The sequence below is a fragment of the Molossus molossus genome, unplaced genomic scaffold, assembly GCF_014108415.1.
Source record: "Molossus molossus isolate mMolMol1 unplaced genomic scaffold, mMolMol1.p scaffold_m16_p_6, whole genome shotgun sequence".
NCBI lineage: Eukaryota > Metazoa > Chordata > Mammalia > Chiroptera > Molossidae > Molossus > Molossus molossus.
In genome coordinates, this window is record NW_023425399.1 from 104,606,818 (window position 1) to 104,634,664 (window position 27,847).

General features: G+C 37.6%; 1 protein-coding gene across 5 annotated transcripts in view; it reads left to right on the forward strand.

The window, feature by feature from the left end:
* The window catches only part of WDR7 (WD repeat domain 7), a 320,067-nt gene that overhangs the window by 95,856 nt on the left and 196,364 nt on the right, over window positions 1-27,847 (forward strand). For all 5 annotated transcript variants that reach the window (XM_036244069.1, XM_036244068.1, XM_036244070.1 and 2 more), the window contains exons 17-18: window positions 7,857-7,975; window positions 9,652-9,775. In XM_036244069.1, coding sequence (XP_036099962.1) covers window positions 7,857-7,975; window positions 9,652-9,775 — 243 coding nt within the window. The remainder of the gene's footprint in view (window positions 1-7,856; window positions 7,976-9,651; window positions 9,776-27,847) is intronic.

Consider the following 27,847-nt stretch of genomic DNA (forward strand, 5'->3'; position numbering starts at 1 on the left):
CCTGGAACTTTGTGTTCCCCTATTGCCCTTAGATATTTGTGTTCTTTTACAGTGTTTTAAGAATATCCTTTTCCCCCTTAGAATATTTGATTAATGTTTTATCCTAATGCTTTGTGTTGATTTAAAAGATAGCTAGAATGCCTGTGTACCTAAGACATAAAAGTGTAGCATAAAGAGAGTTAATAGAAAGTCAGATGTTGCTGTAAGCTTTCTGCATCAAATGGCAGACCTGGTGTGTACTGTCATCTCCTCCTCCTCCCCCTCCTCCTCCTTCCCCTCCTCCATCCTCTCCTCCGGCAGCATCATGATTACCATGGAACAGTCTCGATCAAGTGATTCATCATTAAATAATTTTATTCATTTTTTTTGTGTTAAGCATTGATAAACTTATTTCTTTAAGCATTGTATTTAGTTTTCTGTGCTTTCTAGATTTTCTTCTTTTCCTTCTGAAAAATGTATAAAAGGGCTGTTTGTGTTCAGTACCAGGAGGCTAAAGAGGTTTAGACCACTATGTTGAGAGTACTGGCTACCTAAAATACGCCATCATTCTGTCCTATATATATTTTTGATATTACAATGGCAGTAGGGAAAATGGAGTTTAGAATCAGATTTCAAATGAAGACTGAAATAGACCAAAAACAGAAAACCAAGGTAATTGTGATATCGCGTGCTTAGGAATATGCCACTTGAAGGGAGCCAAGGCACGTGTGTCCACAGATATGTAGTCACGCAGGGCTGTTTATCTTCACTTTTCTTATTTCGTGTGAGAGTAAGCAGTTGAGGAGGCTCTTATCTGCAAAATTACCGAAGAACTTTCCCGGAATAAAGTGATAGAGGCTGTGTTCGTTCTGGCACGTGTGGACTTTCCCGGAACAAAGTGATAGAGGCTGTGTTCGTTCTGCACATGGGGACTTTCCCGGAACAAAGTGATAGAGGCTGTGTTCGTTCTGCACGTGTGGACTTTCCCGGAACAAAGTGATAGAGGCTGTGTTCGTTCGGCACGTGGGGACTTTCCCGGAACAAAGTGATAGAGGCTGTGTTCGTTCTGCACGTGTGGACTTTCCCGGAACAAAGTGATAGAGGCTGTGTTCGTTCTGGCACGTGTGGACTTTCCCGGAACAAAGTGATAGAGGCTGTGTTCGTTCTGGCACGTGTGGACTTTCCCGGAACAAAGTGATAGAGGCTGTGTTCGTTCTGGAACGTGTGGACTTTCCCGGAACAAAGTGATAGAGGCTGTGTTCGTTCTGCACGTGTGGACTTTCCCGGAACAAAGTGATAGAGGCTGTGTTCGTTCTGGAACGTGTGGACTTTCCCGGAACAAAGTGATAGAGGCTGTGTTCGTTCTGGCACGTGTGGACTTTCCCAGAACAAAGTGATAGAGGCTGTGTTCGTTCTGCACGTGGGGACTTTCCCGGAACAAAGTGATAGAGGCTGTGTTCGTTCTGCACGTGGGGACTTTCCCGGAACAAAGTGATAGAGGCTGTGTTCGTTCTGCACGTGGGGACTTTCCCGGAACAAAGTGATAGAGGCTGTGTTCGTTCTGCACGTGTGGACTTTCCCGGAACAAAGTGATAGAGGCTGTGTTCGTTCTGCACGTGGGGACTTTCCCGGAATAAAGTGATAGAGGCTGTGTTCGTTCTGCACGTGTGGACTTTCCCGGAACAAAGTGATAGAGGCTGTGTTCGTTCTGCACGTGTGGACTTTCCCGGAACAAAGTGATAGAGGCTGTGTTCGTTCTGCACGTGTGGACTTTCCCGGAACAAAGTGATAGAGGCTGTGTTCGTTCGGCACGTGGGGACTTTCCCGGAACAAAGTGATAGAGGCTGTGTTCGTTCTGCACGTGTGGACTTTCCCGGAACAAAGTGGTAGAGGCTGTGTTCGTTCGGCACGTGGGGACTTTCCCGGAACAAAGTGATAGAGGCTGTGTTCGTTCTGCACGTGTGGACTTTCCCGGAACAAAGTGATAGAGGCTGTGTTCGTTCTGCACGTGGGGACTTTCCCGGAATAAAGTGATAGAGGCTGTGTTCGTTCTGCACGTGTGGACTTTCCCGGAACAAAGTGATAGAGGCTGTGTTCGTTCTGCACGTGTGGACTTTCCCGGAATAAAGTGATAGAGGCTGTGTTCGTTCTGCACGTGGGGACTTTCCCGGAACAAAGTGATAGAGGCTGTGTTCGTTCTGCACGTGTGGACTTTCCCGGAACAAAGTGATAGAGGCTGTGTTCGTTCTGCACGTGGGGACTTTCCCGGAACAAAGTGATAGAGGCTGTGTTCGTTCGGCACGTGGGGAGCCGCGGGCACCGGTTTCCCTGGCGTTCCGCTGGTCCTTACAGGAGGAGCACGTGCACGGTGACACGGCCGCTCCTCTGTTTCCAGAGATCAAATGCTCGCCCTGGCGGGTTTGCCTCTGCAGTTAGAGCGTCGGCCTGCGGTCCAGAGAGACCCGGGTTCGGTTGCCGCTAAGGGCATGTACCTCGGTTGCAGTTTGTCCCCGGCCCTGGTTGGTTATATGGGTGACAGCCACTCGATGTGTCCCTTCACATCGATGTTTCTCTCTCTCTCTTCCTCTCTCTTCCTCCCACTCTATCTGAACAAAAAGTGGAAAAATGTCCTTGGGTGAGAATAAAAAAAAAAAAAAAGAAATCAATGCTTGCTTATGTGTTATGGTGTCATTCTCTCGTGTTCAGTTCTACACACAGCTTGTTCAGCTGTCTTGTTTGTCATTGACTCTCGAGTTTTATTTTTAAATTTTTTTTTTCTGTATTGATTTTAGAGAGAGAGGAAGGGAGAGGGAGAGAGAGATAGAAACATCGATGAGAGAGAACATCGATTGGCCGCCTCCTGCATGCTCCCCACTGGGGATCAGGCCCACAGCCTGGGCATGTGCCCTGACTGGGAGTCGAACTGGTGACCTCTTGGTGCATGGGTTGACCCTCAACCACTGAGCCACACCGGCCAAATGACTCTCGAGCTTTTTACTTTAGAAGTGGTACTTTTCCCTTATTTTTTTGCTGATTTTTCTGTATGTGGAAAGTATTTTAAAAGCTGTGGTTTTAAAAGTTTTAGCAGCTTTTGCCCAGCCAGTGTGGCTCAGTGGTTGAGCATTTTCCCATACACCAAGAGGTCGCCAGTTTGATTTCTGGTCAGGGCACATGCCTTGGTTGTGGGCCTGATCCCCAGTCGGGGCATGCAGGAGGTGGCTGATCGATGTTCTCTCTCATTGATGTTTCTCTCTCTCTTTCTCCCTCTCCCTTCCTCTCTTTCTAAAAATAAATAAAGAAAAAAATTAAAAAGAAAAATAAAAGCTTTAGCAGCTTTTTAATATTCTCCAATTATGAAAGTAGTTCTAGATTCTGTAGTTTCAGTTGTGGCATAGACTGAATATGTTTTGGTGGTGATGTAGAGATTTTTCAAGCACAATAAATCTGACTCCTTGATTTCTGTTATAGTTTTTTTCTTGATTTTTAGTGCCCATGGAATTGATTAAAGCGTAAATAGCTTTTTCTCTATGTGATATCATTTAAACAGGACTTCAAAAATATAATACCCAGAATCAGAATCTGTTTATGTCTCTCATTAAAAATAGAGTTACTTATGTTGAACATTGTTTCATTAAAGCATATTATTCTAGCAACTTTGTCAGTAATATTGCTAGTTTCCGTTAGACTTGAGATTTAGAGAAAACATTCTAGTTTGATCCCACTACTTAATTTGACCTAGGTAAGGTAATGATCCTTTAGCCCTAAACTTTTATTTGCTTACAATGAATTTTCTCACCCTCTCATTCTATTGTCCTTTTAGAATTAAGGGTAAGATTAGATAGAGTTAGTAATTTCTTCTGGGATAATAATAATGTCTCCATTTTTAAGAAAGTAAAATTACAGAAATGTTCCAACTGTTGAAAACCACCAGAGGAACTTTTTAAACAACTTTGGTACCATGAAAGCTAAAACCTGACAGTTTACTCCTTGCCACCAAGGCTTACCAACTCTTTGCATAATGAAGTGAATACTTATAGGCTTTAACAACTGAATTTATAATTTAAAATGATTTAAAAAGTGTAAAATAAAAGTTATAGAAATTTTGGAGATTTCTTTGCAGTGTTATAAAATATACAATTAGGAATAGCTCTATTCCTTTTATAAGCAGAGCATTATAAAATAATTATAATTTCATAAGAACCCAAAACAAGTCTGTTGTACTAAAAAAATCGCTTCCCAGATAAAACTTCTTTGCATGCAAGAGAGACTTCTTAGGCTTCACAGAGTTGGATTTTCGTTTTTCTGTTACTGTTCATGTACTTCGCTTAGTTCTGCTGTTTCCCGAACACGTGCCTGGTTGACATTATGATGCATTTGTGTGGGAATTATGAAAAGTTGTTTTCCTGCAGCTGGCCTGTGGTTACAAAAGAACTTCACTGCATGAAAAGCAAACATATCACTCAGCAGACAATGCTTAATCTGTGCAGGAGCCCAGACCTATTGCTGGTCAATGACAGAAGAAAGGAGAGGGATTAATTTGAAGATGCTTGTGCATGACATATGGTAATTTCTCCATAGGAAGGAAGTGTCAAATGGTGACCTCTAAATCTTAACATTGACCTCCAGTTGTAGAATGTGTGTGCCATACGGTCCTTTTGCCTTTTCATATGATAATTTAAGCTGAACCGTGGAGTGGGGGTTCAGCTTGACAGGGTGGGGGGAGGGGCATCTATTTTATAAAGATTATAACATTCATAATAATTACTCTTAGGGTAGAAAGCGTTTGTATCATAAAAATATTTTTTGAATTTCAAAGTATGAAGTTATGTTAGGATTCTTCTAACAAGAGTTAAGTGTGGTATATATCAAATGAGTGTGGAAAATTGAAATGATCTCAGTGGATACTGGTTTGAGAGATTAAAAATAATGTATATATAATGTTAGAAAATTATTAGAAAAAGTAATTGTCATGAAGACCCACACAAAGTCTTCATTATGTGATACATTTTAAAAATAGAGTTATACTTTTTTTTATGAGTTATACTATTGATGATTTTTAATGTATTGACATTTTCTTCATTGTAGCCTTAGTTGTTTTAGAACTCTTTGTATTAGTTGGTACATCATTCAATGAATATTAAATAAATTTTGGTTTTAAGAGGAATTTGAATTACACTGTGATTGCTGTTCATAAAATATTTCTTCTGTAATCCGTAGTGACCATGCCTGTCTGAGTAAAACATCATTTTTCAGTTCTATATTTACTATATTTTTCCAGCTTTGTTTTTCATTCTTCACTAATACTGAGCTTTTTTCCAGAAACTGCTGTACCTCAATTCTTTCTGTTTTATTTCTATTTTCCTCTGCAAGTTCCTGCACCTGTCATTTCCGCTCGGTCTGATGCTGATCACTCTGGCTCTGACCCCACTTCTACTCCTGCTTTACATCCCTGTTTCTTAGTAAATGAAGGTATTCTCCCTCAACTTTCTAACAACTGCCTTCAGTCTGTGCTTTATTCTAATTGACATGTTCTTTTTTAATATAATTTATACATTAATCTACTTTGTTATGTATAAGATGGTAAAGTTTCTATTTTCTAACTTTATTTGCTACTGTCAATGATAAGGGCCAGTTATAAAAATGTGATGTTGCTCCTGGCTGGAGTAAACCGTGTTTCCGTAATCTGGAACACTGTTAAAGAAGTGCACAGATGCTCATCTTTGATGTGAGTAGGTGTGAAAGGTGTGCTGGTTTTCATGGTGACGTTTGCCTTGTGATTCCTGGTGTTAGAGTTATCGATTTAATTTAGGGGTATCATTCCCCTGTGAGAGACTCAAGGGGCTCTCTTTATACACCATATGAAAAGTCTTCAAAATGATGATCGGCACCAGTGATTCTAGACTGATAGGAAGACACCTATTTTGTCCTACTTTTTCTCTTTCTGGCCCAGACAAAAATCGGTCATTTTCATTTTTAAGATGTAATTAGGCTACCATATTATCCCTGTGGAGTTACAGTAGTGGGAAGTCTTTTAGGACTTCTGAAAATGTGAGTGGAATCCACAAACCTTTACACCCCACCAGGATTATTTATACTGCCCAGAAGCTTAAGGGAACTTGTGGGCTCTGGTGGGTTATACCTACTCTCTTCAATGTGGGCTCAATCTTCACCAGTTTGTATAATATAAAAAGGAGGAAATTTATAAAGTCTCAAATCTAACCCAGATTGATTCTGACTTCACTACAAAGCAATATTTCCAGTCCATTCAAATAGAAAGAAAGGTACATAAAGTGCAGAGCCTATGTCCTAAGTACCACTCCTCTGAAAAACAGAAACATGGCCGCTGGCAGACAGCACGCACTTTTCCTTCAGTTCCCCTGCCCTAGACCTGTGCTGAGGTTAGTCTGTAAGGGTGGATTTCAGCAAAAATACTTTGGGTCATCTTTGTTCGGCTATTGTGAAAGATAGTAATATTTTAATTAAAAAATAAGCTATTGACTTTAGAGAATGGTGAGAATCATCATATTAAAATTTAGCTCATATATATATACTTCATACTTTTATGAGACATTAAAACACTTTAAGAAATTACTAGGTAGTAATTTATACTTATATATATTTATATATAGACACATATCCCTCTGTTGAACGTAAATTATAATCTAAAAAGTGCATTCTCATCTTCTTAGTTATGTACTTGTATATTCTCAGTTGAAGAGAATCTCTTACTGACAGGATGAATCTTTATCTGGGTGGCTTGTCCTCACTGACACATTCTCTTTTTTAACAAGCCCAGTAATCATTTTGAGGTAGGGTTTTTGTTACTGTTTCAGAAGACTACAGTTTAGATTATTTTAAAACATCGATTTGCTGAAATTCTATGATCACAGATACCTCACCTTTTAATATGGTAGTAGACAAGTTTTTTTTGCATTTATTCTTGATTATTTGTCTTTAAATGTTACCCCAGGAGGTAATGGTAGTTATTATGGGTTCATAGTAGCTTTATATATCATTTGGCAAGAATGAGGCATTTATTGTGTATATATTTTTCACACATCATTAAAATAGGCTTTTTCATGATTTGAGAATGTCTAGATACTAGTACTTTTTTATATTGTGATAGTTTATAGTATTTATCTTCTTCATGTAATCAGGTTCTATATTGTAGGTTAGAATTTTGGAAAAAAATCACTTTTATTCCATAGAGTTAATGATGCTTAAGACTTTGTAAATTTTGGATGGCAAACTTAGTATTTTGTGGAAAGTCTGAATTCATTTTTCTCTAAAAATTAGCATACGTTACTTACTTCATCTCTGTGATTAAATATCTGATTCACTTTCTAAGAAAAGGGATCAATAAGTCCCTTAATTAAAGACCCTAGGAAAGAGAAGGGGACATCTCTGTTGACTGACATGATGGTAATAGAGAGATGGCCAGGCCTTGGGATGGATATGAACAGGTCTTTGGGTACCTGTGTGAGTGTCCTTTTAACGGAAAGTGGTTTCATGTCTGTGGCAGTGGTAGCTGTTTCCTTCTGTGCTTTTCCATCCCTGCATGTATGTTCTATTTTAGAGGGACTGTGTAGAAATCTGTTTTCCGTGTAGAACTTATATACTTCATACAGAAATTTATTTTTATTTGTTTTAAGACTTTGAGAGTTCTTATAAGTACCAGGTACACGATTAAGAGATGAACTTCATTTAATAAGAAAATTCTGTACAAAAAAAAAAATCTAGTAATAAATTGAAACAATTTATAGCAATTTAGCAGATCTGCCTATTTTATGTTTCTGGAATACTTACATAAAGAAAAATCTTTGAATTAGGGAATGCCAAAATATTTAAAGTATTTTTAATGCATTACCTTTTAATAGGATGGAGTCAGCTGGCTGCTATGCATTGCGTTATGCTCCCAGACCTGCTGGGATTGGACAAATTCAGGCCTCCACTTCTGGAGATGCTCGCTCGGAGGTGGCAAGATCGGTGCTTGGAGGTGAGGTCTGGGTGATGTGGACAGGAAACAAAGACATAAACAGGCGATGGGCAAGTGTACGTTTGAAACAAAAATGGTTAATGTTTGTCTAATTTCTTATCTTTTATTATGTGATAGAAAATATGGATTCATGACTTTTTTTTTCAGTTTATGAACTAAATAGTAATGTTTCTGCTTATATATTTGTTTACTTATTTTTAGCCAGTGAGTATTTGGTAAAAAGTTTCATATACTGTATGGAACTGTTTCTTAAGTATTGGTTTCTATACAGGTTGTACACACCCATTCACACACACATGCATATACCTACCTCCCCGCAAATCACATGCTCAGGTACAGTATCACCACTCAAATTCTAAGAGGATAGCCATAGTCCAAATGAAAGGTACTGTATTACAATAAAAGAATGTCTAGAATAAAAGAGACCTTGATTTAAATATCAGTTCTGCCAATTATTAACTTTGTGACCCTGGGCAATTTACTTAACCTATCTGAACCTCATTTGTAAAGTAGGGATAATAATATATTCCTCATGGGATTGGTGTCAGGGTCAAATGTGGTAATGCAAGTAAAACAATGCAGAGTCTCACACGTTGTAGGAGCTCAATAAATGAAACTATTATTTTGTGTGAATGGACTACACTGTACTAGATATTGCTTGGCATAAAATATCACCAGGGACTTGGACAGTTTTATAGAGATTTTCCGTATTATAGCATTGGCCCTATATAGCTGTAGCAGTTTGTATCATTCAGGATTTTTAGCTTACCAAATATAATGAATGTAGTTGCTCCTTTCCCTGTCTTCCTTCCCTCAATTCCAAGTGGAATTGCAGCATCCTGGAATTTTCGTGGTTTTGCATTGAACAATATTTGAATTCACTTCAAAAGTCAATAAAATTAAAAATAATTTTTAGTCAAAGTTTTTCCAGATGCTACTGTTATCTTTTCAATTATAAATAGTTAATTGGTTGGTACGTCACTTGACAATTGACTAGCTTCTTTAACCCCAAGCCTGTGGCTTTTTTGCCAAAATAAAACAAAACTAAACTAAAATTGAAAAATAAAAGTTGTTATAAAAGAAAGGGAAGAAAAATTCAGATAATAAAATTTTGAAAACTAGTGTTCTTTTATGGAACTCAAGCCATTACATGGGAATATATTTGCTTATTTGTTGAAAACAAATTGTTTAAGCGTGTCTTAGGTATATATGAATGTGTGGATTTATATATGTATGTTTGTGTAAGCAATACCTATTTGGGATATATTATAAAAATTCACTAGATAAGGTTAAATTTCTTCATGCTAAAAGAGAAAACAAATTTAATAGTTCTAACAGTGACTTTTAACAATATTTATATAGAAATTTTAAAATTGAAAGTGCAAAATTAACATGCAAGAATGTTTTAAAAGCTTTTGGAAAATGAAAGTTGAAACCCAAAACTGATGAAATGTTCAAACATAATTCAGTCTATTAGTGATAAAATATTTTTCAGTGAGGGAAGTAATTAAAACCTCTTTGATTTGGAGGCATCCCATTTATTCCACTTTACGTCCTTCGTTCACTGGTTAGTGGTACACACATGTGGAGTATATGTTCTCATTCTGAACTTCTAGCTATTGAACAGCTCGCCGGCTGATCTGCTCTTCTCACTCTGGGCTCTGTGGTCTTCGTAGGTCAGAGAAGCTGCGCAGGCCCTGCTTCTGGCAGAGCTGAGGAGAATTGAGCAGGCGGGCCGGAAGGAAGCCATCGATGCCTGGGCGCCTTATTTACCTCAGTATATGGACCACGTCGTGTCACGTAAGAGTTCTCATGCTTTTCCACAAAGCCTTGCATGCTCCTTAGAAAAGTACGAAAACTCACGAATATGCTCGCCACTACCTGTCAATAACAGTGAGTCATTTACCTTCAAGTGAAAAGGAGGATCCTCAAATTCTGCTCATTCATTTTCTGAAATCACCATGGTTTGGAGTTTGGTTAGGAAACAAACAGAAAAAGCAGAAGTTATATTAATATCAAGATATTTCCTAATGGACTGACCCCTAATAAAATTAATCCCTCCCCCAAATTCTACCCTATTTAAGACTAGCCTCTGTCTCTGCCCATTGCATTATTGTGCTCATGGGTGCCTACTCGTTAGATCCGGATGGGGTGATAGGCAAGTGCAAACACAAGGCAGATGCTTCCCAAGTTGAAGCTGAAATTGTGAATCCTTCAGAAATAAAGATCTGGTAGAGTTAGACCAGTGTACTACTGAAAAAAAGAAAATTAGCAAAGGCCTTGGGAAAAATTGTTGACTTTTTTGTTGTGGTTGTTAATCCATTGATTTTTAGATAGAGTGGAAAGGAGGGAGGGAAAGAGAGCGAGAGCGAGAGAGAGAGAGAAATACCAATGTAAGAGAGAGACATTGATTTATGGTTGCCTCCCACATGACCTGGACCAGGGACAGGGATCAAACCTGCAACCTGGGAAAAACGATGAATATAGTACGATAGAGTAGACTGAAGGTGCAACTTCAATTGCAAATTGATAGCAAATCACTAGAGATTCTTTTAAAAGGAGAACACTATTTTGAAAACCATTTTAAAGACATCTGCATTCAGAATGGACTGTGTAGAGTGGGAGGACGGGGTAAGGTAGAGTGAGTGGCTGGGAGGCCCGTACAGAAGGGAACAGGGGACCCAGGCCTAAATGGAGAAGGGATAGAACAGGGGATCATTCTAAGCGTTGATTACAGATTGCATGTAACAGTCTAAGACCGCCACCAAAAGTTAGTGCAGTGTTGTATTCTTGGCAGTTTGGGAAGAGAGGTGCCATTAGGAATGGTGGTGGATGCCATTTTATTTTTTTCTCGGAAAGAAGAGAATGCGTCAGGTACACTGTAAAGGCTTTGTATGGTCACAGATTACTCCCCGAAGCAGTGATAAACGTGTGTATGTTGCTAAGCGAGATGTCTGTTAGAGGGTCCAGAGAGCATACAGTACAAGTAAAACAATGAAAATACCTGCCATTGATGACCACTTTCTCTGCCAGGCTTCAGCTGAGTACCTGGTGTGTATTGTCTCACGAAACTGTCGCAGTAACCCTGTTAAGTTGTCATCACCACCCCTTCTTTCCCCCTAAATGGGTTCATTGAGGCCAAAAGAGATTAAAGCACTTTCTCAGGGTCCCTCAGTTACCAAGTGATTGTCAGACTACAAAACTCATTATTTTAACCACAGTTTATTCTATCTTGCTCCTCCAGCATCCTTTGATTTTAAATGTAGTGGGGGATGGGCAGGGGTGGAGGAATGAGTAGATATATTTGGCTTAACTAATCTTGCTTTTAGACTGCCATTTTTAGCCATATTAAATTTAACAACAATAACAAAATGGAGCAGAAAAATAACTGTAAAAATATCTCTGAATGATTCTTATCATTGTTTAAATAAGCATAAACTAGATTGTTCTTGGTCAAATTTAAACTTTTCCATTAATGTAAATTAAAGTCCTTGGTATTTAGTTATAGTATCCTGGAGTACTTTATACATTAACTGAGTGCTGGCTTACTTAAAATTTTAATCTTCTCACTTGCTACAGCTGTATTTTTTAGCAAAAGAAGAAGCAAACAAGCATTCTACATATAACTGAAACATCTCCCGCCAGCAGCTTTTGCTATAATATATTAATTTATTTGGAAACTTTTATCTCAACTGAGTGTAAAATTAGTTTTAATTTGCTTTACTGGGAGCTTTTTTTTAATAAAAGGATGTCAAGCTGAAGGAGTAGGGATTCTGAATGTGTGAAAGGAGAAGGCACACAGCAAATGAGGAGTGACCACAGGGGGCTGTTGAACAGATTTGCTGTCCGAAGGGATCAAAAGGTTACGGAGCCAGCTGGTTGACAGCCCACACCTGCCATCAACATGCTCGGAGTGAAGTCGCTTCTGCCATTGTCATTAATATTTGAGGAGATGATTATTGTAGCAAGTTGCAGCATGAAGCAATCTTTTAGAAACTTAAAACTTATTCTAGCATAGGAATCTTCTTAATCACTAAAGTAGGTAAAATATTAAGCCATCTGTCTGGTAAACACACCACTCATCAGATATTTTCATACAATTTAATCATCCTGAGCACTTAAACATATGCAATAATTGCCTAAGCAATATTGGCAGCTCCTAACTTATAACTGGGTTTGATCTAAGAGTCCCCTGGTTAGTTATTTGAAACTCAGAAGACATACTGGGCTGGTGGACTGTGAGAGCCATTCGTCTTAGAGGTGAGGAGGCTGGAGTTGAAAGCGGCCAGCAACTTTCTCTGACTTCACAGTCCAGTAAGTGACCGAGCTGGGGGTAAGATGACAAGTCAGCTGGTCATATTGACTGGGGTCTTCTCGAATTTTAGACGCATTATGCGATAAAAGCCTTTTGTAGGGTTGTTTGAGAACATAAGGAGAGCAGTGGGCCAGAAGCCAGTTGCTTTTCTTAGGGCTGTTGAGAGCACAGGAAGGAGAAGCCTCGGGCAGCACCCAGCACAGCGTGTAACACAGGTGGGGAATCTTGGCCAACTGGCCCCTTCCTTTCCTGTGCCGGATTCTCTAGTTTTATTCTTATTGTCACCACCTCAGAATTAACCTTAATTTATGTCACCTGGGGATTCTGGCAGTAGGCCAGATCACTGGGGAGGAAAAGCAGCCATAGTGGACCTGAACTGAAAAGCCAATTCACAGATCTGCTCCCAAACCAAGTCCTCATGGAGTGATGTAAGAATGCTGTTTCAGGTAATCTAGCTCTGTCTTTGAACCTGTTAGGAAACATTCTGTCCCTTACAGATACAGTCAGTGTGCATGCTTCTAATGCCTAACTTCTGATGGAAAATGTGAGGCTAAGTGCTTCTTACTCTGAAAGTAACAGGACTGGAATGGTAAATAGTGTGTACAATCTTGTAAGGCGACTTAACTGTTGTAAATATTTTCTGAGTTATCACTCTTTAGCATGTATTTGCAATCACTTTTATGTTATAGGACGCTTAAAAATGCTATTGATTATTCTTAATAAGGAAGGATTAATGCTGTTTTGTGCTGTCGTATTATAATTCGGATGAAAATAAAATGGTGTAAGTTGTCTCAGATTTATTTTGAAGTGAAGATATTTTGCATAATCCAATTTTACGTATTTCTTATTTGTGACATTCTCCGTGTAGCATTTTGATAATTGACTTTTTTATGAGGTCAAGCACCTGCTAGTTTATGACATACACCCACACTTGCCCTTCGTTCCAGGCAGTGACTGGGAGGTAGATGCTGTTGGTTCCCGATTTCCTTTGGCTGTGATGCAGTGACCTTCTAGGGCAGGAGGTCACCAGTGTAATTATATCTTGTACGTTGTATTCTGCTTGCTCACAGCGGCTCATCTCCTCCATTAATTTCAGAAACATTAAACACATAAAAGTTACTACTGTTATATAAATCAAAATCTCTTCTAAAGAGGGTGCTATGGTAATTTTATGCAGTTATGGCCAATGTAGTATTAATTTGCAAATTTATCATCTCAGATATTGATAGAAGGATGTGTAACACATTGTGTTTAATACATATTGATGTCATCAGAAAGAACAATCCTTTGTTCTTATCGAGTCCCTGCCTTTTTAGCTTCCTTTTGTGTTAAGGTTACCAGGGTTAGGCTCGTCTTTTTATCCCCTTTGGAAACAGAATAGGATTTCTTTGTTCAATGAGAGACACTCCTAGTCAGTGTTTTGGGTTTGACTTTCAACAAGCCACACTGTAGTATCTGGAATTGAAGTCACTTTTCTGATGATTAGAAAGTAGTGGTCATTCTGAGCACAAATGTGGATGGACCAACAATATACAAGAAGGTAAGATGGAACTATATATTATAGTAGAAAAATATATTCCAGCTAGTAAAAATAATGTAAATATTCGTGCATTCTTTGGTAGGCATATATTTTCAGGGTTTGCTGGTAGAAAGAAGATGGAGAAAGGATAGGGAGGGGGTTTGATAAATATCATTTAAGTGAGTCTCCCCTCACCCTCTTGAAAATGCCTTAAACTACATAACGTTCCTTCTTCCTTTCTCTTTAAGTATGCCTCAGTCATTTGAAAGTCTCTAACAATCTTCAGAGGAGTGATTATCTAGATAACTGACTGTTTAAAAGTCACTGGATGCTCAAATTGTTAAAAAAATTTAACCCTTTTTATTGTTATACTTTAAAATGCATCAGTTGCATGAGTTGATTTGGCCTGTGATGAAGAATTACCACCACTTGCTTGTTGAAGAGAGTGGATCTGTTTATCCGAACTAAAAGTACCCAGGTTGAGATGCCTCTTGCATTTCATCATCTGTTTTTTTTTAAATCTTTTTTTTTTTTTTTTTGTCAAAACTCTTTGTATTGTCTAGTGACTGTTACCAGTGTCTGCCCTTGGGCTGCTTTGTGTCTTTCCCGCGGCTTCTGCCCTGTTTTCTAACTTCCGTTTCCAGGGTTCTGGGAGTGTGGAAGATATAAGAGTAAACTGGCTAAGAATAAGACCTTTTTAATGAAAAAACTCCCAACCTTTAGTATAAGCACTTTGGGGTGTCCCTGTTGGCTCCTCACGTTCCACTTACTTGACTATTTTTCTCGGGTCTTTTGTTGCATTCTGGGTATAGCTTTCTTTTTGGTGAAAAATATTCTAATTAAAATTGGGGGGGGGGAAGGGAAAATCATTTGTTCACTCATGAAGAACCAATAATCCTGAAATACCCCTTGTGTAATGAATGCCTGTGTTGTGAATGAACTGAAATTAAAAGATGAGGTTTCCTCAAATACCTGTAGCAGTTGTCTCACAGTGTTCCCCCAGGCAGCGGCAAAGACTGTGCATTGTGATCAGAAAGGAAATCGTGACTAAGGGATCCACATAAAAATACTTCATGTTCTGTGGAATTTTGATATTGCCAGGCAGCAAGGGCTCGTCAGGAGACAGACTGTATTATGCAAAGCACACTGTATCTGTATTGTATCTGTTTGCAGTGTTTCATTGGGACCTAAGGGATTTGTTCCTCTTTTTTCTTCCAGAATGTCAGAGCTGTTGAGCTTAATTTTAAGCACTCTAGACTGATCATGTATTTAACAGCATTAAACTGTTCTTCTTATCTATATTTGGCTACTATCCTAATGGAATAACAATGAAATTTCTTCTTCATCGGTCATAGCTATCTAAAGGAAGGTCCTTTAGTTCCACATGACTTGAGTTCTGGGAGGTAATATTTAATATTCCTACAATTTTTCTTATATCCTTTTTATACATCATAGTTATGAGAAGTGGTAAATTAAAAAGAAAAGCGTTACTGGATCAATTGCTTAACTTTCTAAGTAATAAACAGAACAGTCTGTTTCCAAGTAATGCTGCAGGTTGGGAACTCCACAGAATCAGGGAGCTTCCTGCTGCTAGGTAAAGTCCGCATAGAAGGTGCTGGGACAATATAGCCAGCAGCCCAGTTTCAGGTTATCAGTGGGAGCCCATGACGGTGTCCCACCCTGGGAACAAGGCAAGGAGTGGCACCTAAGGTCATTTAGTAACTTGTTCCTTGAATAACCGTGGAATTGGGATTCCATCAAGTGTGGACTCCTTGCCTGCTTCTTCCTTTTCATTCCACTTAGAGAACATGCTGTCGACTAGCACCCATGGAAAAGATTCTGGCACTGAAAGGATCTGAAATAATTTGTTATTTTCTCATGCCTCTTTCTTGCCTTTTCTTTCTCACACATCTCCCTGTCTCCCTTCCATCAGTGCAGAAATCTACCTCTTTTAGAGTTGTAATTGGTGGCAAGGCCCCTAGGAGGCGTGGCTGGCTTTCCTTAAGGTGTTTCTGCCCTTACCACCTGCTTTAAGAAGTTGAAGTTACTTAAGCCTGTGAAGACTACTTTATAGAAGAAAAACTCATTCTACCTGTGACACAGTTCATTTAAAAAAAAAATGGTGTTCAAATGGAAATGTCTGGTATACCTTCAGCTGGGGTTCTAGTGGCCTTTGCTATATAAATGAACTAATATTAGTTGCTATGAAGAGTATGATATTGATTTGTGTCATTAGTCTCTTGTTGATTTGCTGAAGAACAAACATTTATAATGCTAATGGAAATAAAGTACTTTACAAAACACTGCACACGAATACCGGAACATGTCTGTAATAGAACAAGTGTCTAGTAAGCTTTTAAATATACATTTTCTTTATTCTAGTACAGATTATTCCAGTTCAGATACTCAGAGTCCTGTTCAGCTTGCTTTTATAGAGCAGAAACCTGATTGATAATCTTTTGGTGTTTTAAATTTTAGACACTGAATATGCACAAGTGAATCCAGTTTTCATTAAAAGTGAGGACTTCACAATTTTATACCATATTTCTAATTTTATTATCTCTTTCTATTGACTGGATGTTATATGTAATTGCATTGTTTTAATATTTCAGTTTGAAGCCTTGTGATCTGCATGTGACAATAGATCTTAGCATCTGGAAGGAAAATAGTAATTTAAAGCTTTTGCATGGAAATTATATGAATCTATATATTATCTGTAGTATTTTGATTATAATAGTTAATGGTAGTGTAATGGTAGATTATAATGTTCTAGTGTTATTTATAAGTTCTGGGATTAAAGTGATGAAATTATACTGAAATATCTTTGCTTAATACATTCTCCCTTCCTCTTTATGATTTTTTGAGGAAGAACATGGTATTTTATATTTAATTTTTCCTTAGTAATATTGTCATAATGATGCATTACATCTGCTATCTATTTTTATTAAGTAGATTTTGATACTAATAAGTATTTTAAATGTGCTTTAATATTTATAAATGGTTTTGTTGTGCATGACATTTTCAGACTTGGTTAATATTTTAGTACTTCTGGTCCACAAACATGAAGAAAAAAATTTGTTTTATTGGTTTGAGCACCCGAATTGACCCCAGCAAGATTGAGATTGATCTGGTTTCTTTCAGCCTGTTAAATGCCAATCCAGTCATCTGTAACGGTACTTAGTATTTTTGTAATTTTTCTGTACATACTTTCTGTGTTTGTTCTATAAATCTTACCCATCACTTGAAAAGACTTTCCTTGCTTGATTTAGAGATGAAAGAAAACAACCACAACCACCTATTTTATGGCTGTCATTTGAAAAATTGTGTCTGCAGTTAATGTCAGTGCTATAATCACAGTTCTTTCTAGTAATTCTTAAGAAAGGACCTTACATTTTATGAGGAAAAGATAATGAGACTTACGTTTGAAATGTGTACTTAGACTAAAGAACACTCAGCTTTGGGGATAGTTCTTAATATGTAAACATTCTTCTGACTTTGAGGGCATATAATGACATTACATCCCCCTGATAATTAAACATTATTAAATAAGTCTGGATAGCTTGTGGGTACAGAGACATAAATTACATATTTTGAGAATCTTTTCTATCGCAGGCATGAAGAGAATAAGCCTTTTTCTTGTTTTTTCTTTCTTTTTTTTAATCCTCACCTGAGGATATTTTTTCATTGATTTTTTTAGATAGAGTAGAAGGGAGGGAGGGAGGGAAGGAGAGAGAGAGAGAGAAACATCGATGTGAGACACATCGATTGGTTGCCTCCCGCATGACCCCAACCAGGGCTGGGGATCGAACCTGCAACTCAGGTATGTGCCCTTGACTGGGAATCGAACCCGCAGCCCTTTGGTCCGCAGGTCGGTGCTCTAACCACTGAACAAAACTGGCCAGGGCAAGAAAGGTTTTTCTTTACTGCCTGCTAGGGGGTGGCTAGCAGGTATTACACTCAGATTTTGTTTTGTGTCTGCTTTTTGCTTCTTTTTTCCCCTAAAGCAAGCAAGGGTCAGACTTAAAAACATACTATCAAAGCCAGAGGAACTAAACTGGAAGTGAATCTCTAAATTCTGGATGATGGGTCGAGGATTGGACATTTGTAGTCTTTAAAGTGTCATGGTGCTTTTCATAAAATATTCACATGGGGTTTAAAGTGACCACATAATCTCAGATGTGACCTGTTATTTTAAGGTGTGATCAGGAATCAGAGACCACCCCCCCCCCCAAACTTGTCCTCTATAAAAGTTGGTGGGTACTTGGGGCCCAAAGCCTTTCCCATTCCGTTTCATCACTGCTCAGGCTTATGGAGAAGAGACAGGAGCATAATGATTCTCAAAAGGAAAGGTGAGAGGCAGGAGGGATGAGTTCAAAGGTGATTCTCCTAAACATCACTCCCTCCTCAACCAAGGATCTGTATTCATTCATTTCATAGTTTCCCAATCAGATCACAATAAGCAGGGAGAAAAATACTAGTTTTTTCCAAAGTATTTTTCTAATGGATAAGCAGCTAGTTTACTGACCCAGATTATTGGTGGGAAGTCAGGTGGAAAGAGGGCTGTCACCCCAGAGTGGTCACTCAGCTACACTTCCTCATCTGTCTCACAGTTTCTTTTTAGGTAAAAGGAGGGGAATGAACAAGCCCATGTTTTTCAAACATTTAGGTAGTAAATATATATCTAAAATGTTAACTAGAATCCCAATATATAAAAAGACATTTTTTTAAAAAACTGAAGACTTTCTTTAGGTGGTTTAAACCTTTTTCTCTTTGTTTAGTGAAAAAAATTTTTATTCCTTGTGTATTGAAAACCTCATGCTCTTCTTTTGTCTTCTGGGGTTCTATGTAGCACACTTAAAAACCTATTAAATATCTGCTGCCTAAATGCTTCTTGCTTTAACAAATGATCCATGACCATCTCCCTCCAAAAAAAAAAAAAAATGCAGTGATACAGGGCAGAGTTATACACTTTTACTTATGTGCAGCAATTCCTAAAATCATGCAGGACAACTTTCAGTTTCTGTATAACTTATGGTTCTGTACAGCAGCTACAGATATATTCTTGCTTCTTCTCCAGCGAATCACTGTTTCCAATGGCGCTTCAGTAGCTTGTGCCACCTGGCGGAGTGGGGCACAGTATGTGTTTTCAAATACCGTCCCAAATAGCGGTCTCATGGAAGCGCAGGACCACTTTTGAATACACTACATAATGTTTGATACATAATTTATTATTTTGATTTAAAATGTGCTAACCATTTAGATACGGATTGGCTAATTGGTTTTAGAACTTATTTGTTCTTATGTAACTGTAATTGAAGAATGTGAATATAGATTCATATATATTCAGTCATCTTCTAATAGCCGTGATCCACTTGATAGACCTCTATAATAATCACTTTTTGCCCATGTGACCTAATCATCAGATAAGGTTCAATCCGTTAATTTAGATATGCCACCCCCGCCCCCGACATAAGGCATAGTAAGTGCAATAATGTTTCTGTGATGTGCTCTATATGGAATCAGTACACTGATTTGTGTATCTTCTCAAGAAGCATGTTACTTGAATTTTGATTTTTTTTTTTTTTTTTGCACTAAATATTTAAAAACTCATTTGGCAAGAGATTTTGTTTTAGATGAAATTTTTGGTGGAGGAACTCTATGTAGATCTGCACATACTTGCTTCCTCGGCCTGTGGCCTTGGGCTCTGCACAAAGACGATCCTGCTGCACAACAGAAATTCTTGTTCTTGACGTGGACCCGGATGCACGGCGCAAAGGAACACAGAGGAGTTCCTTTGCTTTTTGTTTTTTGTTGTTTTGCTTTGGGCCAAAGCATATTTAAGTGCTTCTTATAAGAGTAGGCTTACCTCTTAACCTTTCTATTAATTATGTGCCAAACAGTCTCAGTAATGATTGTTAGATGGGTAGCGGTTTGGGGGAAAAAAACAGCAACACAGCAAATAGGGGTTATTTCAAAGGAATTGTATTAACCTTTACTACTAATCAGTAAATCTTGATTTTCTTATTCCTCTTGGAATCGCTGAATAGAGATGTTAGGATAGTTTGTGAAATGATCTGTTTGAATGTCAAATATAACTTTATAGACTAGTTTTGGATAAAAGATAAATGTATTTTTCTATTTAGTTTTTAAAGGTTTTTATTTTGGAATATTTTGAACCTATATAAAAGTAATGTAATGACTCTCCACCTACCTACTTCCTAGCTACAGCAGTTACTAACTCGTAGGCAGTCTTATTTCATGTATTCCTCTCTAAACTTCTTTCCCCCCATTATTTGGAAGCAGTTCTCAGATACACCACCACCTACCTTATCAATAAATATCTCAGTTTGTATCTGAAAAGATAAGAACTCATTTTTAATGAAAAAAAAAAAAACTATACCATTAGAATGCCAAAAACCCTAATTTTAAAATAGTATTTAATAACTCAATAGTAATTTAAATACTATTTGTTAAATAGTATTTAATAAGACTATTATTGTTGTTTTTTTTTTAGTTTGTTTATTCAATTTAGGTTTCAAAAAAGTCCATGTATTACAGTTGATTTATATGTCTCCTACATTTCTTTCCATATACAGTATAGGATTTCTATCAATCAATCAATCAATCAATCATCTATCTACTTGTCTCTTCCCTCCTCTCTCCTCTCCTTTTCTTAATCCTTTTGCTTGAGATTTGTTTGTGGAATGAACTAGGAAGCTTGTACTGTGGTGGCTCATGCAATATAGTGGTACTTTTACATTTTCTTATTTATTTACTTATTTATTATTGAGTATATTGGGATGTCATTGCTTAATAAAACTGTTCAAGTTTCAAGTGTACATCTCAATAAAACATCATCTGCATACTATATCCTGCACTAATGGCCCAAAGTAAATTCTATTTATTTATTTTTGGTACGTGCCCCTTGTGGGAACCGAACCCGAGACTCTAATCTGCAGGCCGACGCTCCAACTGCCTAGCCAAACCGATCAGGGCAAGTCTCTTTAGATTAAAATGTGCCAATGAGTGATCTACAAGGAAACATGGAACAGAAAGAAATTAAAAGAAAATGTAAAAATAATCAAGATCAGCCCTGGCCGGTTTGGCTCAGTGATTAGAGCGTTGGCCTGTGGACAAGATTGTCCTGGGTTTGGTTCCCGCTAAGGGCACATACCTCGGTTGCAGTTTGTCCCCTGCCCCAGTTGGGGTGGCAGCCAGTCAATGTGTGGCAACCACTCGATGTGTCTCTCTCATATAGATGTTTCTCTCTCTCTCTTCCTCCTTCTCTCCCTCCCGCTCTATCTCAAGATAAAAATGTCCTCAGGTGAGGATAAAAAAAAAATCAAGATCATCTCACAGTTTTCTACTGTAGTTTTTAAAGTAGTTTGAAGTGTGTGTGTGTGTGTGTATGTGTTTAATTAGAGAAAGAAGAAACAAACTGTAACTGCAGTCATAAAGATCGAAGGTTCTCTTCTTTGCTTGACCCTTAATAGTGGAATGTTATGTGCAGAAGAAGAAATCGCCTTCTAATAGTAAATTAGACATTTTAAGGATCCATTCTCTGGTGATTAATTAGTTCCATAGTTTTAAAAATATGACTGCCATAAAACAGATATAAATAGGATACATAGGAAAAGGGAAAGAAGCAATTAATTCTACTTTGAAGACTAAATTTAGTAATATATTCCAGCATCACATTTATTTCCCTGGTTGGTGATCATTCTCAGAGTACTGTGTGTCTTCATTACAGACTTACCCCATTCCCAAAGAAATGATCCCATCTAGTGGATTCATCAGAATAAAATTTTATGTCTAAAAATATACCAGCTAAATCATCAAGCAGAGTTTAGTCATTCGACCAAACTGTTCTGCACACACTCAGACCATGACATTGGTGTAGATGCTGGAATTTTTTTTTTTTTTTAAAGAGATCCCATTCAATTCAATTTCTCCATTTTCACTTAGATGTTTATAGCTATTTCAAACCTATCATCTTTATCTATACATTTTCCTTTTTCTATTTTTTCTACCACTTTTGACACTGCTGTCACTCTTATTTATATGTCTTAGGAAAACACACTAATTTTGAAATATTTCTATAATCTATTACATAATTGATGATTTATTAATGGATCAAAGATGATCTTTTCTTGGTTAAAAGTATTTTGTTTTTTAAAAAGTCACAATTTTATTTTAGTGTTATAATAGAAAACTTAGTTATAATTAGATAACAGTCACTATCTGGAGAAAGGATCTCAATCAGCCTTGGGGGATGGCACATTTCTATCAATAATAATGGTTACAGGGTGGGGGCTGGGTGAGTTGGTATTGATAACAGTCTTCTGCATAAAATATATCCCATTTTACCTGACTTTGAGTTTTGAGAATCATTAGTCTAGAGAAGTGTTTGTTAACCCTGAGCAATTTTGCACACTCTTATGCCCACATTTGACAACACCTGGAGACATCTTTGTCAACTGGGGGCGGCTCTGATACTGTCGTCGAGCGGCTAGAGGCCAGAGATGCTGCTCCTCCCCCCTCCCCCCAAGAACTGTTCAGTGCAAAGCATCAGTAGTGATGAGGTTAAGAAACCCTGGGCTGGAGTAATTACATTAAATTTCTAAAGGATAGTGTACATATGCTTAAGTGGTTGAGGAATGCACAGCAGTTGATGTTATTTTTCAGTGGTTTATATAGCTACATTACCTCGTTTATTTTCTTTCAATTTAGTATTTTCTGTTTCTCTTAAGAAAAACAGTTTTCTTAATACTGTATTATAGCCCTGGCCAGTTTTGCTCAGTGGTTAGAGCGTCAGCCTGCGTTCCAGAGGGACCCGGGTTCGGTTCCCGCTAAGGGCACCTATCTCGGTTGCAGTTTGTCCCCGGCCCTGGTTGGGTCTTGGGGTGGCAGCCACTCAATGTGTCCCTTTCACGTCGATGTTTCTCTCTCTCTCTCTCTCCCTCCCACTCTATCTGAACAAAAAAATTGAAAAATATCCTTGGGTGAGGATAAAAAAAATACTGTATCATATAACTTATATCACAGACTTTTTGATTGTTAATAAGGATATATACATGGGGTATATGCTGAAACTTCATTAATGATGCTCTGCCTATTTACTTATAGAATTGCTTTAATAAATAATAGAAAACTAAAAACAACTTTAAGTAAATGTCATCAATCTATATATCAGCATATTTTTTACCCTTTCTCTCTCCTTTCCCTACCTCATTCAGCAGCTGTTTAAGTGCTAAACATAGCTATGGGCACGGGGGAATATGGTGACACATGGGTTAGTCGTGGTCCTTCATGGAGCTTATTGTCTATTAGGAAAGCATCGTGATCAAATGAGCAATAATACAGTGTGATAAGAGCTCTATTCTAGGAGACCATACAGAACAATGGGAGTGTCAACAGAACCAAGGGCAAAGCCATGTAAACATGGAAAATAATCATGGTATTTGGAAATGCCAGGGGCTTAATGTAAAAGAGATGTATTCAGAGGGAAATACTAATAAACCATTTTTAAGGTTAAAGCAGTTTTAACTATATATATCTATTTTAACTTTTTGTAAATTTAGAATTTCTATTTATACAATGTAAGGATAAATAGAACAGGATGACATTACTTCAGTTAAATATTGAGATCACATATTTATGTTCTTTTTTTTTTTTTTTTTTTTAATCCTCACCCGAGGATATTTTTCCATTTTTTGTACAGATAGAGTGGGAGGGAGAGAGAGGAAGGGAGAGAGAGAGAGAGAAACATCGACGTGAAAGGGACACATCGAGTGGCTGCCACCCACACGACCAACCAGGACCGGGGACAAACTGCAACCGAAGTACATGCCCTTAGCGGGAACTGAACCCGGGTCTCTCCGGACCGCAGGCCGACGCTCTAACCGCTGAGCCAAACTGGCCAGGGCGACATATTTATGTTTTTTTTTGTAGAATTTTGGTTCTGCTTTTTTATTCATCAGAATTGTGATTATTAGATGTTCATTACAAATATACAATGAAAAATTATTACAGTATTGCTGGCAATATGCCAAGTGCTGTGGCAGTCATAAAAGAGCTGGGAACACTGAGATGTTTCCTAGAACATTTAGTGAAGCATTAATAATATGAAAAGTACTTCTTAGAGCAGTGCTTGGTACATACCAGCATTGTATATTTTTATATATTGGCTACTCTTATTTTATTTTCATCATCATTATCATCATAAGTGCAGAGTATTTGAAAAGCATGTGTAAGCCAGCCTGATAAACTGTGGATATGTACTACTTATGCTGAAAGAATTAACCTAGTTTTAAGATGTGCTGTAGAAATTAATGGTGGGGCGGAGTGTGTGCAATGTGGATCCCATGACATCAAGTAGATCAGAGTCACTCATTTAGCTTCTTTAAAGCACAGTTCTTTGTAAGAGTAAAGCTTTTCAGGTTTCTTTAAGGATAGTTTACTGTTAGTGATTCCGTACTTCCTTTCCTGGTACTTTCTACCTCCCATCCACCCTCTGCCCCCAGACTAGTGGAAACACTTTTGAGTTGTATTCTAAGAGGGGATGCCTAATTTAAAAACATATTTTCAGTTTTATTTTTATGTGTGGGATTGGGTTAAAAAAATGGAAGTTGATATTCTCTGCACATTGTAGTATCTACTATCTTAGTATTTACTTATCTGATTCATTTTTCATTTTTTTTGTAACTTTGATTGTAAGTTAATTCTTTAAAAGCTCTGCCAGAGGCAATGATTGGTGCTCCCTTAGTTAATTCAGCTTTCCATCCTCCTCTAAATCATTGGTTAGATATGAATAGTCTTTAAAATGAATTGTGAGATTTAATCAGTGTAATGTGGAATAATGATATGCTGCTATGGATGCATTATGCTCATTACAGGATACGAATGTTTATGTGTGCAGCAGTTTGATGCCATTTTGTTATGTTTCCAGGCTGAAGTAAGCATATTGCATGCACCTGTTTACTTAGTTGTGTTTCTTTTTTAGGTTAACCATTTTACTCCTGTCTTTATATTTATTGAGACATCATTTGTAGTTCCTTATAATAAAGCCGTACACTCTTCATAAAAATTTATATATGTAGTAAATACTGCATTGAGATCTTCTTGGGGCCAAGGCCCAGGACCTTAGTTTTGGCCCTCAAATGACACAACACTAAGGCCTCAGCAGGAATTGACCGAGGAAGAGACCTTTGTAATGCCAATTTGGTGCTCAGATTCTTTCAGCATTGGCCGTAGGGACCTCTTTTGAATGAGCTCCAGTGCCATTTTGGTACGATCCCATCTTTTTATTTTTTAATTTATTTTTCTTTATTGATTTTACAGAGAGAGGAAGTGAGAGGGAGAGAGAGATAGAAACATCAATGGGCGAGAACATCGAATGGCCGCGTCCGGCACAGCCTGGGCATGTGTCCTGACCGGGAATCGAACCGGCGACCTCTTGGTGCATGGGTCGAAGCTCAACCACTGAGCCACACCGGCTGAACACGATCCCATCTTTATAAAGCACTTCCTTGTTTTCTGGCACAGAACATGCTCCCCACTCATCTGTATCTCCCCTTGCCTAATTCCTAGAGTCAGTCGTGTTCCAAGGTTCCCTGGCTCTCTCTAATGGAGACAATAGAAATTAAGATCTGGGTGCTAGGTTTGCTTGTTTTAATGGGATTTCACCACTTTTAGGCCCTCTCTTTGGACAGACTGGGAACTAGATATGTATGTACTAGCCCATGTATCCCTACATATCTATAATTATGTATGTATGTGTCTTTCCATATATGTTACAATAGATATGAATTCATATTGTATCTCCCATTTTAATCCACCAGCACAGGATTCCTCTTTTGCTTACTTGTAATTTTTTTCTCTGAGTGTAGGAAACCCGACTCTCATTATCTATAATAGATTAACTTGTATTTTCAACCTTCATAGACATAAATAGTAATTTAGAATTGCTAACCTGTATCTCTGTGAAAAATCAGTTTACCAACCAGAATACAGTATTTGTGTACAGTTCTTTTTGTCTTTAGCTTTACAATAAGTAGTGTTTGGACCTTTTTTCCATTTATGTAGGTCATCTTTTTTCTTTACACCCTTCAGTGAGCTTATGCCATGTATTTCTAATATAGTTATATTCATTTGTCATGGTCTGCAGTTCATCCTGGGTTACCTGACTTTCTGGTAAATTCATTTTTTTAAGCCATTGCATGCATTAAAGTTTACTCTTTGGGTACATAGGTCTTTGGGTTTTGACAAGTGAATAGAGTGAAAGAGCTACCATCACAGTACCATACAGAAAATTTCCAGCACCTTGGAAAGCTCCTGTTGTAGTCTCTGAATAATCAATCCCATGACTACCCCACCAATCCTTGGCAACAACTGATCTATTTTCCATCCTTATAGTTTTGTCTTTTCCAAAATTCTATATAAGTGGAATCATACAACATATAGCTTTTTGTGTTTGGTTTCTTTCACTTAGCAAAATATATTTAAGGTTCATCCATATTGTTATATGAATCAATAATTCATTCCTTTTTGTTGCTAAATAGTGTTCCATTATATGGCTGTCCCAAGGTTTGTTTATCCACCTACCTGTTTAAAGACAGCTGGATTATTTCTAGACTTTGTTATGAATAAGGTACAATAACTAGTTATGTTTAGGATTTTGCATGAACATAAGATTTAATTCACCTAGGCAAATACCTAGGATTAGAATTGCTTGATCATATGGTAAGTGTGAATGTAATAATGAACAACAATGACAAAACCCTGCCAAACTTTTTTCCAAAGTAACTAACGTTTTACCTTCCTACTGGCAATGATTGTCTGTTTAGGTCTTTTGCCTAGCTTTTTTTCTATTGCTTTGCTTTTTTTTGTTGTTGGGTTTTAAGAATTTTATTAGATATATTGGGTACAAGTACTTTAACAGATAAGTAATATTCAAATATTTTCTTTCAATCTGTGGCTTGTCTTTCATTCTCTTGACAGTATCATTTATAAAACAAATTTTTTTATTTTGATTAAGTCCATTGTTTTCTATCATGACTCATGCTTTTGGTGTTGTATCTAAAATCTTATTGGCAAACCCACAGTTCTGCAGATTTTCTCCTATGTTTCTTCTAGAAGTGATAGCTTTACCTTTATCTTATGACTTGGTCTTTCCATTTATTTTGTCTACAATTTACATTCTTGCTTGTTTCATTCTTTTTCACATAACATATCCTCCAGGTCATTAACTTGCTATCTGTTCTTAACGTATCTTATGAGTTTTGCCTGTGGTCTCACAAGCTACTTGTTTATTTACTACTTATACTTAATACTTTTTTTTTTTTTTTTAGTTTGTGATTTAATATTTTTTTCTGTCTTTTTTTTATTTATTTAATTTTATTTTTGTTACAGATGTTTCTCCTTTTTTATCCCTTTGACACCCTCCTCCCCATCCACCCCCCCGCCCTGTCCCCGGCTTTGTTGTCCATGTCCATTGGTTATGCGTCCATGCATATAAGTTCTGTGGTTTATCTCTTCCCTCCCCTCCAAAACCCCTCTTCTGAGGGTTGTCAGTCTGTACCCTACTTCCGTGTTTCTGGGTCTACCCTATTCCTCAGACTGTTATATTCATTATATTCCATATATAAGTGAGATCATGTGGTATTTGTCTTTCTGCTTCGCTTGTTTCACTTAGGATAATACTTTCCAGGTCCCTCCATGTCGTCTCAAAGGATGAGAGATCTTTCTTTCTTATAGCTGCATAGTACTCCATTGTGTATATGTACCACAGCTTTGTTATCCATTGGTCTACTGATGGACACTTGGGCTGTTTCCAGATCTTAGCTATTGTAGATAGTGCTGCTATGAACATAGGGATACATATATTCTTTCTAATTGGTGTTTGAGGCTTCTTAGGGTATAATCCTAGAAGCAAGATCACTGGGTCAAATGGCAGTTCAATTTTTAATTTTTTGAGGTAGCACCATATTGTTTTCCATAGTGGCTGCACCAGTCTGCATTCCCACCAGCAGTGCACTAG